General features: G+C 59.6%; 1 protein-coding gene across 1 annotated transcript in view; it reads right to left on the bottom strand.

Moving 5' to 3' along the window:
- Positions 1-8,477, bottom strand: part of Megf6 (multiple EGF like domains 6) — a 97,080-nt gene extending 88,603 nt beyond the window's left edge. Inside the window, exons 1-2 of the mRNA XM_076862675.2 lie at positions 8,341-8,477; positions 1,832-1,966 (exon numbers count right to left, since the gene is read on the bottom strand). Coding sequence (XP_076718790.2) covers positions 1,832-1,966; positions 8,341-8,477 — 272 coding nt within the window. The remainder of the gene's footprint in view (positions 1-1,831; positions 1,967-8,340) is intronic.
- Between the last annotated feature and the right edge of the window lie 4,269 nt (positions 8,478-12,746).

Genomic DNA, 12,746 nt, shown 5'->3' with positions numbered 1-12,746 from the left:
CCACCCAGGGGCCCCCCAGCCCGGGCTGCCTCCGAGCCCTCCCCCAAGCCGGGGACCTTCCCGCCCTCCCCAGGACCAGCTGTGGCTCTCCACATGCAGCATGTACTGTCCCCACAGAAGCAGGAGGGACGGCCTACTGCCACCGGGGACACTGCAGCCATGACCAGCCCCTTGTCACGTGACTGTCCTTAGGCCCAGGACTCAGGGGCACCAGACAAGGCCTGAGGGCTCCAGTCAGGGACGGGAACTCCAGTACCGTTGCAAGGAGGAGTGGCGTCCACGGAGGCGACTCACTGGACTGGACTGGGCAGATGGGGAGAAGAGGATGGGGTCAGGCCAGCTCCTGGGGAAGGGTAAGCAGGAAGGTGCAGCAGACAGACCTCTCAGCTCCACCACCTGAGCTGGACAGGCATGGACAGGCGTGGACAGGCGTGGACAGGCATGTGGAGACATGGCCTGCAACTCGGCCCAGCTGTGCCCAGTTCCCAGAGGTTGGGAAGAGACACCAGAGGAGAAGAGAGACTGCACATTCCACGCACACTGAACTGGGGCAAGCCTGGCCACCACAGCCACGGGGTGACAGTGCCTGTAGGTCAGGCAGACCTCAGCCACATTCCAGAGCCAACCAGACTGGACAGCTGCCCTCCATGGGCTGCCCTGCCCCCCATGGCAGAACTGCCACATTCCTGGGAGGGAGGGTTGGAGAAGGGTCCGGACACCTTGAGCTGAACCGTGCCAGGGCCGGTGTCCTGGAGCCAGACCTGCACAGGCCCCAGCCGTCGGGGAAACCCTGACAGCATGGCCCAAGCACAACCCCCGCAGGGAGGCTGTGGACGCATCAGCAGCGACCCAGATGGTAAGGTCCTCCAGAGGCTGGGGCTTCCTGGACACCTTGCTCACCCAGCCACCTTGGAAACACTGCACCCTGCGTCCAGCCACAACAGGCCACAGCGGGGAAGTCATGGAGGCTCCTCCAACTGGCCACCCACCACAGAAACCACCTTCCCCCAAGGTGAGGTCGGGGACCCACGTCTAGGCTACCAAATCCATGTTTCTACTGCACACCCTGGAAGCTGCGGGGAGCAGCCCCTGGAGAGCAATGAGGAATCTGTCCTTCCTGCCCAGGCCATTCCTGATAGATGCACAGCTCCTGTCCCCCAGCCCACCTCCCAGCACCAAACCTGTCTCCAGGCACTGCGGGGTAGGGGACGACAAAATGGCCCCAGGTGAGAAGCGGCCACACTCAACCACACTCCTCCTCCTTCACTCGGCATATGATGAACTGTCCAGCCAACAGACATTCACCCGCTGCCCCCAAGCCCCCGAGCAGGCCGAGCAGACATGGAGCCCCCAGGAGGGCAGCCCAGGGCAGGGCCAGGACCCCCGGAGCCCTGGCTGAGCACCCCTCCTCCCAGGACCCCTCCTTCCTCCACCCACTGGGGGCCACAGCCATGCCCCCCCAGTCTGCACCCAGGCAGGTTCCATGGTGCTGAGTCTGTAAACAGGAGAGGCATAAAAAGAACTCCTTGAGCTTGGTTTTGAAATAAAATATTGAGCAATGAAAGGTTTCACGTGGGCTTGGGAAGAGGCCCAGGGGTCAGGCAGCAATGGCCTCCAACCGGAACTCAGCAGGTGAGCTCGGGCTCTCTGCTGGGTGTGCCCAGCTCCCCTCCCTGGTGGGGCCCCACACCTCTCCACAGAGCTGTGACTTGGAGCCTCCCTGGCACTCGGTCCTCAGAGGGGGCATCCGGTGGCCCTGAGGCCAGGATGGGCGCAGCCCCAGCCCCCACTGCCCAGCTCCTGCCCACAGCCCCAGGTGCCCAGCACCTACCTGCGCTCGTGGCCAATGCACCATGCCTGCCGCCCACAGCCCGACTTCCACACGGACACCACGCGACTGAGGGCCTTCACACAGGGCTGGCGATGGCCCACCAGGGTCAGCTCCTGCTGGGCACACACATGGGGCCTGGGACAGAGAACAGGGACAGTCAGCATCTCACCACCCACCACTGGTCGGCACAGGCCCCTCCGGCACATGGCGCTGGGAGCCAGGCCTCCAGAACACAGCCCTCCCAGTGCCCACCCAGGCTCCAGGGTGAGGGGGCTTCGAAGAGGAACCAGGACCACAGCACCCCCACACAGGGACCACACACTGCCCAAGGTGCTGCCTGATCCCCCAGGAGCCAGGCCAGGAAGACCCCACACCACCTTCCAGATGGGGGGTGGGGGAGGACGCAGGGCCTCGCCCAGCCCTCAGGATGGCTCAGTCCTCCCGCTCAGGGCTTCTGTTCTGTCCACCGGCCCTCCCTGCCCCATCCCTGTGGTCTCAGTGACTCCCAGCACCCTCTGCGCCACGCGGGTTGTTGGCACAGTGAGAAGGGCATCCCCTCCCAAGAGCCGGAAATGGAAAAGTCGAGCCACGTCCCCACCCCTGCCAAGACCCACAGGACTCCCCTTTCTGCAGGTCCCCACCCCTGCCAAGACCCACAGGACTCCCCTTCTGCAGGTCCCCACCCCTGCCAAGACCCACAGGACTCCCCTTCTTCAGGTCCCCACCCCTGCCAAGACCCACAGGACTCCCCTTCTACAGGTCCCCACCCCTGCCAAGACCCACAGGACTCCCCTTCTGCAGGTCCCCACCCCAGGGACTGCACCAACCAGGCCAGGGAAAAGCCAGCGCTGGGGGCGGTCAGCGTAAGACAAACCCCCATGCCCATCAGGCTCCGGGGTGGGGAAAGGTCAGTGGAGGGACGACCCCATGCAAATTAGCAAGGCCCTGTCTCAAGATAAAAAATAAAAAGGGCTGAGGAGGTGGCTCAGTGGTAGAGCATTTGCTTGCATATGTGAGGCCCGGGTTCAAACCCAGCCCCCCCTGCACATAATCCACGCCCTCAGGAGGTGGTGGATGCCCAGAGCTTGGGCTCACCCAGGTCAGGTGGCCTCCAAAGACAAGTTTCAGTAAAAGAGGACAGACTTAAGTGCTGACAATTAAGTCGGACCAAGTCAGAAGCCAGCAGGATTCTGTGTGACCTTAAGGAAGAGGAGACCAGGCTCGCCCAGCAGGGCCAGGTTCTGGGCTTGATCCCCAACACGAGGGGCAGAGCCTGTGCTCTGAGTGGACCACACTGCATGCTACCTGGGGGTACACTGCAGTGAGCCTGGCAAATCCAGCACCTGGGCCCCACCACCGTTTTGGGGTATCAGAGCAGGCAGGAGGCCACTTCTCTCCCAACCTCCTGGCTGAGCTCCCTGCTCTGCATGGGGACACAGCACATCCCCGGCCTCTGTTTTCAAACCGTCCACCTGGGCAGAAGTTCCTGCTTCCCATACGGCCCCGACGTTTGTCTGGTCTGCTGGGGGTCCCCAGGCTCAGCCCTGGAAGACCCTGGCTGCCCTGTCCCAGGACCTGGCCCTAGGCCAGCCACCCCCAGACAGATGCTCTTGCAACCGAGGACTTTATTCCTCCTCCTCTTGCTCTCGCTGGGTGGGAAGCCCGCCTCTCAGCGAGTCTCACAGCGGCTCTGCTTTGCAGCCAGGATGAGAGCACCAATGAAGCTGGGTCCCCAGCCTGGCCTGGCCACAGCACCAAGGCCGAGGTCCTCCGCCCCCAGCTGACCATCAAAGACTGGTGGCCAGGGCAGAGCCAACCCCAAATCCCCAGTCAAGTCCGCAGGACCAGGCTGCCCAAGACGTCCCATTCACACCCCTCCTGCAGTCTTCCGTGGCAGAGGCCAGCCAGCCCACGTCTGGGGGGACTGCAGGGTGAGGATCCTCAAAGCGCAGGACAGGGCAGCCCAGGATCAGGATCCAGGCTCTCCTGTGAGCTCCCAGTGGAACCTGCTGCTCCGGCCTCTCAAGTCCCCACACCCCCCGGCTCCCCCAGCCAGGACTAATGGGCCAGGTGGGACGGATGTCCCCAACACTCCTGGAAGGAGGTAACGGTGGCTCCCTGCATTACCTGCTCCAGGTCACTAATAAGATGTGGAGCCAGGCCTGCTCTGGGGTTCCATGCCTCTCAGATGACTGCACAGGACGCGGGCCCCAGCTTCCCAGGGGCTGTGGCAGGCCAAGGATCCCAGCCTGAGTTTATGGGGAGAGGGCCAGGCAGGGCAATGAGTCAGGAACGGAGGGTCCCCTCGTTAGGGAAGGGCCCTGAGTGCCCCCAGTCTCATGCCTGATCCCACCAATGCCAGAGGACCTCACGGCCTACCAGGACCACCCTCTCCCCGCTTTACTCTGTGCCCCAGGAGGCGACCTCACCAACTGCACACCCCCGACATGAGCACACGGCCTCTGGCTGGTGGTGGGTCTGGCTGCTTACAGGACCAGCACAAGGTGGCTGGGGTGCTGTCCCTCCCCTGGGCAGGGCAGCCTAGGCAGGCCGCCGCCAGGGGCTGCCTCCCCACCCCAGGCCACAGCTCTGCCCTCTGGCCCTCGGCCCCACCTCACACCTGGGACGCTTCTCTCCCCCCCATCACTGGGCCCCTCTCACTGACTCCTTCGTGGGGGGCTGCTCCCCACCTCCCTCCCTCTGATAGAGGCATTGTGTCCCCAGATGTCAAAAACAAAACACAGGCTGTCCTGTGACTGACCCAAGGTTATAAGTCAGACATCTTAAAGGACTTTCTCATTTTGGAGGACAGAACCGGTCCACCCATTCACCCTGGCATTGGGCTAAAGTGGTGCAGCTTCACTCAGCGGTTCTCAAAGCAGGGTCCCCAGGCAGGAACCCAACCTCCAGGGAACTTGTCAGAAATGCACAGCTCAGAAGGTCACGATGGTACACATCTGTGATCCCAGTGATTCAGCAGGCTGAGGCAGGAGGATGGCAAGTTCAAGGCCAGCCTCAGCTACTTAGCAAGACCCTGTCTCAAAATAAGAATTTAAAAAGGGCTGGGGATGTGGCTCACTGGTAGAGCATTTGCCTAGCAAGTGTGAGGCCTGGGTTCAAACCCAGCAACACACCCCCCCACTCTCAAGCCTCCCCACAGCTCCCCCAGAGCCACTAAAGTGGGGACTCTGGGCATGGAGCCTGGCGTTCCTCCAGGACTCAGCAGCGGCTGGTGCTGTGAGGAGCCCAGGGAAGACTGTCGCTCGCCCAGTGTGAGCTCTGGCCTCGCACCGGAGCCAGCAGAACAGGCTGTGCCGAAGGTGCCGTCGGATTCCCGGCTCCCCACCCACCTTCTCCAAGATGTGCAGGTTCCTGAGCCTCTGCCCAGTTTCCCCGCCTGTAAATGAGGACTCACAGCTCTGGCTCTGCCCACTGGGGGGGAGTGAAATGAGCCAGGATGGAGGAGACCCCTGCTGGCCCCAGGAGTTAGCTGGTGTCCCCGCACACTGGGGACCCCATGTGAGAGGGCCACTGATGCAGGAAAAAGCATCATCCGCCAACTGATGCTGGCCACTCTGCCCTCGGCTCTGCTCACCTGCATGTCCCTGGCCCCCCATCCTCACCCTAGGGTGGAAGGGCAGGAAGAGGAGGTGGGGCTGGCTAAGGCACAGGACCTCTGAGCATCAGGCTGCAGAGCTCAACCTGGACTCGGAAGCACCCTCACCTGCTGGGACAGTTGAGTCTCAAAACAGCCACCACAGGGCTGGGGTCGCGGCTCAGCGTGGAGTGCTCACCTAGCACGTGCAGGGCCCTGGCTTCAATCTTCAGCCCACATAAAAATAAATAAAATAAAGGTATTGTGCCCAACTACAACTAGATAATAATAATAGTTTTAAAAAAACACGGCCACCACAGCCGCTCAAAGCACAGTTCAGCTTTCTGACACCCACAGGTGGCTGGGCACAGCTTCCTGAGAGCCAAGCTAGTGGAACCAGCCTGGGAGAATGCGGGCCAGGTCCAAAAAACTACATGCAGAGGGGACTCCAGCTTGAAGGCACAAAACTGCTGCAGGACAGAGAGAGGGGTCAGCATCATTAGCTGATCTTAGCAAAGCTGCCCAGAGGGGACTCTAGTCCTGGGGAAGCCTTGTGCCCTGGAGCAGCTGCTTTTCCTGGGACGGAGCTCAGACCTCAAGTCTGGCCAGTGCTGCAGCATGTGGGTCATTGGCCTCCCCACCGGATACCCTGCTGCCGGTGGCAGCATCACCAACCCCTCGTGTAGTCAGCAATCGCTCCAGGGCCCAGGAAAGAAAGGCCAGCCATTCTCCCCGGGCCACAGAAACTCACTCAGAGGCAAAAACAAGCAGACTGGTAAGTTCTGCCCACTCCTGGGATGGCTCCAAATAGGACCACCTGGACAGGGGGAGCCAGAGAAAGAGAACCATCCACGTGGCCCCAGCAGATTCACAAATGTCCAGGGGCATCTGGGGCTGGTCAGTGGAGCAGCCCATGACTTGTAGCACCAACCCTGGGAGCCCTGGGCAGCAGGTCACAGGACTGGTTAAATGGAGGAGCTGACAGACCAGGAAAGCCAGGCAGAGAGCACAGCTACCTGGGCCAGAGCCTCCCAGCTCCCAGGAGCTCTCCGAGGAGAAGGATGACAGGGGACACAGGACCAGCACTTTCTTGCTTGCCCAGCGCCTCCCCTGCTCCTCTAAGGGAGAGAGCAAAGTGCCTGCAGTCTACAGGTTTTCACTTCCTTCTGCTCAGCAGATCAAACAGCTCCTCTCCCAGCCAAGAGAGAAACCTCCTCTGTTCTAATCGGAGCTCCCCCAGCCAGCCAGGGCCCACTGCAGCCCTACTGTGCCTCCAGGCACATGCAGGTGGCCAGGTGACAGAAGGCCTGTGGAAGACACACAGCCACCTCAGCCAACCTGGAACTCAGACCCACCTGCAAGGGGCAATTTGCGAACAAAGGCCTTATCTTATGGAGACAGGGCCAGGAAACAGTGGACAAAGGCCCCCAGGGTAGCAGCCACAGGATTGAAGAGCAGGGAGAAGCAATGGGAGGGGAGGATCTGGAAGGAGCGACAGCCAGACTCTCCCGTTACCTAATCCAACAGCTCTTCCCAGCCTGGCTCCAGGTTTCCCAGAGGCCAGGTGAGCTAGTAGGACACAGGAAAGACCCCCGCTCCACTCCTGGAGAGAACAGCAAGTTTGGGCAAGTTGGATGGGGACCCAGAAAGGCAGGCAGCCAGCAGTTTTCGTGAGTGCAGCAGGGGCAGAAGCCTCTCTCAAGAGCAGAAACGTCCACCATTGAGCTGCTGGCCCCCCTCCCCAGGATCAGAGCCCCACATCTTCTGGCAGCCGTATGAGAAGCAGGCAGTCAAGTGGCCCAAAGCCTGTGTGCTAACCCCTTGTGGGGCTGCAGCTCCCCTTGGACAAAGGCACTGGGACCACAGGAAGCAGAAGTGTCCAGCAGAAGTCCCCTGGAGTCGAGGCGCAGGCCTTTCAGTGTCTGGATGAAAGGTCCCCAACACAGAGGAGGCTCTCTGTTGAAGAGACCACAGGAAATCTTCCTTCTTGGAATAAAGCAAGACCCAGAGTGGAGGCCCTGGGGGAACGAATCTGCCTGCCTCCCCCGAGTGTGGAACCCTGTCCACTCCATCCCCAGGGGGCCGCATCTCTATCCTCCACAGCCAGGTACATAGAGTGGCCCAGCGCCAGGCCCTCTTCCAGAATGCTGGATAGGAGGAGCCTGAGAAGCCCCTTTGTGGCCCCTGAAGGAGGCTTCAGGGTTGCCGCTGGGAGGCCCCAACGTGAGCTGAGCCCAGGGCCGTGGCCAGCCCCTCTGCAGCTGGCAAAGGCCTTGCCAGGTTGGCCGGCCCCAAGCCCAGGCACCCTGCAGGGAGTGCTGGAGTGGGGGGCAGCCAACAGGCTCTCCCCACCTCCTCCTCCTCCACTTTCCTTTGAGGCCAACACAGGGATTGCTTTGCTGTTTAAGAGAGACCGCTAAATGGCCCGTTGGGGAATCATCTTTCAAAATTAAATTCATCTCGGCTGGCTCCCTGACCCTCTCTTCCTGCCCATTCTGGTACTGAATTCCTTCTCCCTGCAGCTCCAAAGCACACGTGTTTAACACACAAACCAGCTCTGCAGCCCCGTCTGGGTACACCCCGCCCCTGCGAAGGCCCCCAGACCCCAGGAGACAGGCTTTGGAGGAAGTGGGAGCAGGCCGCTTCCTCTGCCGTCCAAGCCGGCTCCCAGGCTAGACCCTGCCGGGCAGGGGGCCCGGATTCCTCACCTCCCTCCCCAGCTCAGCATCTGCCTGAGCAGGCAGGACCCACATCACAGAGGCCGTGAGGGAGGAGGCACAGGCCTGTCACAGGGGCTGGAACCTCTCCCCAGTTAAGGCAAAGAGCCCATTGTTCTGGGGCCCCGGGACAAAGCCCAGGAGCTCGGTCCCGGTTTCCGACGCTCCAAGGAGCCTCTCCCGCTCCCGCGACTCACATGCTGGGCTGCAGCGGGAGCAGGGGTCGCGGCGGGGCAGTCGCACGCACCGCGGAGAGCAGCAGCAGCAGCAGCGCCGGGGCCACCGCGCGCCCCGTCGCCCTCGGGGTCGCCCTCACCTCCGCTGGGAAAGGCATCGTGCGCGCGGCCAAGACCCCGATGCCTCTCGGGTCCGAGGCTCAAAGACCAGCCCTGCGGCCCGGAGCCGCCGTCTCCGCGTGCGCCATGCCGGGGAGAGTGCGCGGGGCGCAGCACAGGTGCCCAGGAGCCGGCTTCCCGCCCGCGCCCGAAGGGCCGTGCGGAGACCAGTTCACCCAGGTCCAGCCGGCCACTCGCTCCCTGTGAGCGGTGGGCAGACTGCGCCCAGTCGGGCGCGGGAGAGGCCCGCCCCGCCCGCGACACGCCCCGGGCCCGGCCGACCCCAGCCCCGGCCCCGCCCACAGCCCTGCCCCCACCCGCCCAGGACGCGCCCCCGACCTAGGCCCCGCCCCACACGCCCTCGGCCCCGCCCAGGGCTCCACTTCCAGCCGGCTCCCCTACCCCTGGCCCGCCGGCAGTCCGCCCTTCCCCGCGTCCCCCAGACTCCCACCCCGCAAGCAGAGCCCCTTCGCGCTTCCTGCTTCTCTCAGGCTGAAAGTCCCAGGCCTGGTCCCACCTAGAGCCAACCCCCGCGCCCCGCAGAGAACAAGAGAGGCACGCCTCCACCCCTGCAGAGACAGGTCTCTACGGACCCCTGGCCCCAGACCCCGGACTCCGGGGACAGCCCTCAGCCTCCCCTTCCTTCTCAAGATTCCCAGGGAAAGCAGCTCAGTTTGTCCTCCTCGTGGACCCTCCATCCAGCCCCGGCATCTCATCCATGCTGGTCCTGATTGGGGAAGAACTTGGGGATTGGGTGGGCAGCCTCTGCAGCCCCCCGGGTACCTCCTACATTGTTGGTCAACCACTTCCACGCATCTTTATTCGTGTTTCTGTGCAGAGTGCTCTTGGAGGAGGCAGCCTAGGGCAAGGAGGCACTGCCTAGGACAAAGCCTTCCATGATTTGCTTTTCTTCTTTTACCCCCCGGTTTTGGTTTGGAAGTGACCGACTCCAGTGCAAGGACCAGCTGTCCCAAGGGTTGAAATTGGAGGCCCTGGGGTTAGTGAGGGCCAGCCTCTCCCAGCGGTTTTGAATAGCCTGGGGAGGTCCAGTCTGGACAGGATCTGGTGGAGCCAAGAGTGAGTGTCACACCCAGGTGTGTGAGGGCCCAGGTGCATCTGAGGCACCCTGCTGGCAGACCCTCTTCCTGGGACCTTCCTCCTCCCACACCCCTGGTGGTCTGAGTAAGATGAGCCCTTAAGGCTCCAGAATCCCCCTCCCCTAACAGCCAGCTTTGAAGAGAGCCGTGGAGGGGCTTGGGAGATGGAGAATCACAGCTGTCCAGAAGCAATGGAGACACAAGTACCCGAGACATTCACACACACAGAATCTGAGCCCTTGCCGGTCTGGGAACTGAACGCTGGGAACATGGGGGTCTGGCTCCCAGGACATTTGCCAGCCCCATGCTCTGCTGCCTGAAAGTCAGAAAAAAAATACTGAAGGCACAGAATAGATGGCAGGCAGTTCACTGGACTCTGGATCTCAAATACGGGTTGGCAGCTCTGCTTGCTGATCCTCCAAACAGGACCCATTCTACCCCATCCTGCCCTCCATCTCACCCCTCCACCCACCCCTCCCTGGGATCTTGGTAGTAGCAGCTGTCCCAAGCCTGGTTGGCCCATGCCCCAGCTCAGGAACCGTTTCCTCCCGATCTACCCTCACATAGACCAGGGTCTGCCTTCAGGAAAACCTCCCCAGTGCCCACCTCAGCACCCCGCCCCATCCTGTGGGTATAGACACAAGTTAGTTGGGTGTCTCTCTAACTTTGGAACAGTGCAATAGGACCATCCATTTTTTTCCACCTTGTTTGAGGGGAGGGGTACTAGGGATTGAACCCAGGGCCACTCTTCAACTGAGCTGCATCCCCAGGCCTTTTCATTGTAAGAAAGGGTCTTGCTAAATGGCCAAGGCTGGCCTCGAACTTAGGATTCTCTTGCCTCAGCCTCATAGAGTCACTGAGATTACAGACATGTGCCACCACACCCAGCTATTTTTCCCAACTTTGCATCTCATCCTCTCTCTGGAGCTGGCTTGGCACAAAGGGATGGCCAGTAAGGGTGTGTAAGTGGACAGATTAGCACCTTGGAAAAGTTCAGGGATGCTCTCTGAATTGCACCCTGCCCTCAGGGCAGAGATGACTCACAGCCTTAGACGTGTCTCCAGCTTATCTGAGGAAGAAGGAAAGAATGTGGACAGATTCTGGGTTAGAAGATCTCTGGGCAGGGCAGGATCCAGGTTTTATGGGGCTTACAACATAAAATTTAGAGACTCTCTTGAAGCAGAGTCATTAAAAAAAAGTTATTTTGTCAATTTTACAAAGCCACAGCCACCCCCTGCATGAATTCCTAGCCCTCCCCTCCCAGGGTGAGGGAGCTACTGCAGTGAAGCTTTCTTGACCTCACTGTGATTCTGCCTCTGTCCACTCTCATCAGCTGTCAGGTGGACAGTCCCCAGCAGGCGTCAGGACAGAAAGGACAGGTGCTTCCTGTTGGGAGTCTCTGGTTCAGGACACCTGCTGTCACCTGCTCCTAAGGCACCCATGGCTGGGGTCTGCCCACTGTCCCCAGGCGGAGCCCTCCTCAGGCACAGAGGTGGACTGGTGAACCCCCAGCCTAGAGCTCACTTCTCCAAACAAGACTGGTGCAGAAGGAAGGCCCAGTGCTGTTCTTTCCCCAAGTCTCATGCCCTTTACCCAGATCCTGGCTCCTCTGCCCAGCCTGGCACAGAGGGCATCGGCAACCATCAAACATCCAGCAGCCAAAATTCTCAGGTGCGTCTTTCCTCACAAATGCCTGACATGACAACAGACTAACGAAGGTACCTGGAGTTCATATCTTAAAAGTCAGACTGCACACAGGTGTCTAAGACACTTATTTTTTATTATTTATTTATATTTGGGTACCAGGGTTTGAACCCAGGGGCTCTCAACCACTGAGCCACATCCCTAGCCCTTTTCATTTTTTAAGATAGGGTCTTGGTAAGTTGCTAAGGTCCTCGGTGAGTTGCTGATTCTCCTGTCTCAGCCTCCCGAGCTGCTGAGATTACGGGTATGCCCAACCATACCTGGCTATGAGACACTTTTAAACAGATTTAACTCACAATAAAGTTCATAGCAATCAAACTAACAAAACGCAGAAAACAGTCTCAAGACTTGGCTCTTCTTCACAATAAAGTGACAGTTCATGGGACACATGATCATTTCAAACACTTTCCCAGCCTGGAGTGACTTTTTTCCTTTTTTTTTTGGTGCACGTGTGTGTGTGTGTGTGCGCGCGCGCACATGTGCATGTGTGGTTCTGGGGATGGAACCCAGGTCCCCACAAGGGCTAGGCAAGTGCTCTACCGCTGAGCTACATCCCCAGTCCCCCTTTATTTTTTTGAGACAGGACTTGCTAAGTTGCCTAAGCTGTCCTCTAACTTTTGACTCTCCTGCTTTGGCCTCTTGAAGGGACGGTTTTCACATAGTTAATGGTGCTGTCTGACCATAGTTTCTAACTGTATGTGCTCAAATGTTGCCTCTGTTGCTCAGAAATAGGCACTTAACTCAGAAAGTTCACTGATATTTATTCTTTTTTACTTGCTGAATTTTTGCCCGTGTTTATCTCATGGAATTCACCCTGCTGTCAGCTCTCAAGAGACTCTGACCAGGCCAGGCACCATTGCAGGTCAGCATCTTCTCTCCTGTCTATCCACAAATAGAATCTACTTCTGGGCATTCCCACTGATCCTTATTCCAATCTCAAAGTCTTAAGGGTGTACCTCGTGTCACCAGAGTGAGAGACTGTTGTGATTTTCGTGACAGCTTATGGATACTGGCTTTACGTGACTGCCTGGTGAGAACGGCCCCCTTGCTGTGGTTTTTCCCAAGTTATACTGGTGATTCTTGTCCGTCACACTTCCACATGGATTTTGGAATCTCTTTATCCAGGTCTTTCCGGCTGCCTCGAGACTGAATTGCAATTGCCTTCCTGTGCACTCTAGGAAGGACGGACGTGTGCACCACACCCACACTTCGGGAAAGGCAGCGTGATCAAAGGAAGCAGGGAGGGCAATGCCGGAACCGTGGGCACTGCCCCTGCGGAGAGCAGGGGTATTGAAACCCACCTGTCCCCATGCCCCAGAATCCCACAGGGTCACCCCTGCAGCTCAAGATCTGGCTGGTGGCTCAGCTCAAGTCTGGATTCCCAGACAAACCGCATCCCGAAAGTCTTTAGCAAAACTGCAGCCAAATGTCTGGATTCCACCTTAGAATTTGCTCACTCCATTTACA

The sequence above is a fragment of the Callospermophilus lateralis genome, chromosome 7, assembly GCF_048772815.1.
Source record: "Callospermophilus lateralis isolate mCalLat2 chromosome 7, mCalLat2.hap1, whole genome shotgun sequence".
Lineage (NCBI taxonomy): Eukaryota > Metazoa > Chordata > Mammalia > Rodentia > Sciuridae > Callospermophilus > Callospermophilus lateralis.
This window is presented reverse-complemented; position numbering and strand designations above follow the sequence as displayed.